At 56.0% G+C, this 3,075-nt stretch overlaps 1 protein-coding gene across 1 annotated transcript; it reads right to left on the minus strand.

Moving 5' to 3' along the window:
- Nucleotides 1-1,200: 1,200 nt before the first annotated feature.
- THAP11 (THAP domain containing 11) lies at nt 1,201-3,075 on the minus strand. The gene has a single exon (XM_036345807.1). The coding sequence runs from the start codon at nt 2,799-2,801 to the stop codon at nt 1,896-1,898; it is 906 nt and encodes a 301-aa protein (XP_036201700.1). The 5' UTR covers nt 2,802-3,075; the 3' UTR covers nt 1,201-1,895.

Raw genomic sequence — 3,075 nt, forward strand, 5'->3', positions numbered from 1 at the left:
TCCTAGCCCTCACACTTTCCTGGGAGTGTTGCTGAGAGGTTCACATGAGCCAAAGCAGAAACAGTGTTCCGTCCCTTCAACCAAATGGTGCTAGAGGATCCACTACAGAGCATGGTCGGAGCCTGGGAAACCCCTCACTCCTAGTGAAAGAGGGGGGCATATGAGAGACTGGCCAATAGCTGAAGGCAAAGGGTTTCAGTTCCAGCTGGCCTCAAAGGGCACTGCTGTGCTTCCACTACCTTGTTACTAGCCAAAAACCTAGGAAGGCAGAGATCCGGTCTCTTCCCCAACCAGGCACGCACACAACCTATGCCCCACTCTGCCTCCCCACCAAAAACTTGTTTCTCAAGTCAGTGCCAAAGAGAAGAGCAGAGACTGAGGAACATTTTAGGGTCTTTTCAGTTCGCAGCCAAAGGGAGTTTCCAGGCAAGTGGTTTTTCCATAAGTAACAGAGAAGAGAATGACGTTTTATGGAGCTCAAGAACTGTCCACTTGTGCCCAACACCCTTAGTAAACAGTGCTAGCTTTAAAGGCATTTGCTTTTCCCAACTGGATTTGAGCAAAATTACTTGGAGCTATAGATACAAATGTTATCTCACCCCTACAATACCCAATCTTAAGAAAGATGGAAACAGCCATGAAAATGAGTCAAGGAGTCACAAATCCCAACTCCTACTCCTTAAAGCTTGTATGGGTAATTCATACTGAGAGCACCGAGGCGAAAGGTATTTGTACAAGAGTACTTGTGCCCTGTGCAGGCGCCACAGCTGGTTCCGACTGTGGTCTGCACTGATTTGAGTAATTGAATGCCTATGTGTATTAGACACTGTACTAGGCCTAAGGGCTATAACAGTGGGCAAAATTCAACCCTAGCTGATAACCTGGGAATTCAAAACCCTCGGAGAAGTAGACTGTCACAATTCAGCTTAGTTCTCAGTTGCTCCTTCTCCCTATTAAAAGAACACAGGCTGCTCACCCATGGACAATCTGGGACCATTTTGTGCAAGTTTCCAAACCTGGAGCTGAGCCAGGAAGTCTGTGAGGACCTTAAGGGGCAAGGGTCCGTGTGCTTAGGACTCCTTTATGGAGAGACCGTCTCTGCTCCCAGGGTCAGCCTGGTCCTTGAGACCAGGCCTCAGTCTATTTCCCCCATGTTTCAGGGCCACTTAGCTGAATCCTTATAAAAATAAAAGGGCGAAATCCAAATAAAAACCTTACCTTCTGTTTAATTCATTTTGCCAAACAAACACAGTGAAAACTTTAGTCTGACTAAATGTACAGAAAATAGAATTTGTAACCAGTAGCAAACATAACAAGATAAACCTAAGTCCCTGGCAAGCTGGGTCTCCATCAGCATGTCACCTAGATCCCCTTGTAGATGGCCTCCTAGAGAGGGAGGTCCTAGGAGGCAGAGGCACAGATCTGCCAGTTCCCATCAGAATCACAGGCTGCACCTGGGAAAGAAAAGCATGAAAAGGAGAACTGATGTCACTTGGCTCCCTGATCACTACACACAGAAGAGTTGTCTCTGATTGCTGGCAAACCACAAGGTGTTGTCTTCCCAAACCCATAGTCCTTGGGCATCCCACCTGCATCCCTACGGGGTAAGTTTCAAGTTGAGTGGTTCCTAAGCCTCTGCTTAACCAGAACCCACAACATGAACTGGAGATGGGGATGTGGGGGAGACAAAGTCATTAATTGCTGGTATCACCAGAGCAGAGTCCAAGGTCCCAGACTTCAAGAGGAAACAAGAGGGTGTCAGGTCACCAGCAACAGTCCAGCTGCCCTAAGCCTCAGTCCAGTCAACCAGTGTCCCAGGAGTATAGGCGAGTTCCCAATGGCGGCCTGCAGGCCTCCTGGGCTGGCAGGGCCCGGGGAGTCCCAGGGGAACCCGTTCACATTCCGTGCTTCTTGCGGATGACAGACATGGCCAGCAGCCGATCCTTCTCTCGGAGCTCTTCGCGCAGCTTGGCCTCGGTGAGACGCAGGTGGCGGATGCTGCCCTTCATCTCCTTCATCTTCACCTCCATCAGCGCCAGGATGTCCCGCTGCTCGTTCAGCTTGCGCAGGAGCTCCTCCTCCGTGGTGCCTGATGACAACGAGTACGAGTGGTCGGAGCCCGTATCAGGGAAGCCCTCTTCCCCTACTACCACCAACTGGGGGCCCATCGGACACTCGGCAGCCTCCAGCCCGGCGGTGGCAGCCTCTAGCTCCGACGCGGCAGCTGCGGCGGCTGCGCCCTCTGCGGCCGCGAACTCCACTTGCACCGTCAGATCGATGGGTTTCACATCATCTCCGGTGGGAGCAGTGGGTGCCTGCTGCACGGATCCAGGAGCCTGGCTGCTGTCCACAGCCGCCTGAAGAGTGAGGAGCACAGCCGCAGAAGCAGACACCAGGTTCGGCTGCAGCTGGGCGGTCTGGGCAGTCGAGGCTGACGGCGGCGGCGGATGCTGCAGTTGCTGCTGCTGCTGTTGCTGCTGCTGCTGCTGCTGCCTGCGGCGGGCGGCTGCGGCCCCGGCGGGTCTGCGTGCTACTTTGCGCTCGTTAACGCCGCGCAGAGGGAAGATGGTGGGGACGCGCACCGTGTAGGTCTTGCGGCCGCCCTGGAAGTGGACGCTGCAGAGACGATGACCCGTGGTGGGCTGGAAGGTGGAGAAGCATCCACTGACGCCGGCACGAGACACGTTCTTGAGCCAGAGGCGCCGCAGCTCAGCGTCCTTGGGAAACGTGTAGAAATGGAGAGCCTTGTCCCGATGCGAGTTGTTGTAGCAGCCCGGCACGCAACACGTAAAGCCTGGCATGGCTGCGCCGCGCGGCCCGGCCCACCGGCCTCCTGAACTCTTCGACGGCCCGGTTGTCTGCCGCCGCCCGCCCCTCGACGGGCGGCGCCGCGCGAGACCTTGGGTGGCTTACCACTATTGTCGTCCGGCGCGGCCGGCTGGCCCGGCACCCCGTGCCCAGAATACGCTTCCCGTCGGCCCGCGCCGCGCAGCCCGCCAGGCCGCCCGCCTGCGCTCGGGAGTCGGCCCCGGGGACGCCGCGAAGGACCGCCTGAGAAGGAGGACTACGCCCCCC

Source organism: Myotis myotis, unplaced genomic scaffold, assembly GCF_014108235.1.
Source record: "Myotis myotis isolate mMyoMyo1 unplaced genomic scaffold, mMyoMyo1.p scaffold_m19_p_19, whole genome shotgun sequence".
NCBI lineage: Eukaryota > Metazoa > Chordata > Mammalia > Chiroptera > Vespertilionidae > Myotis > Myotis myotis.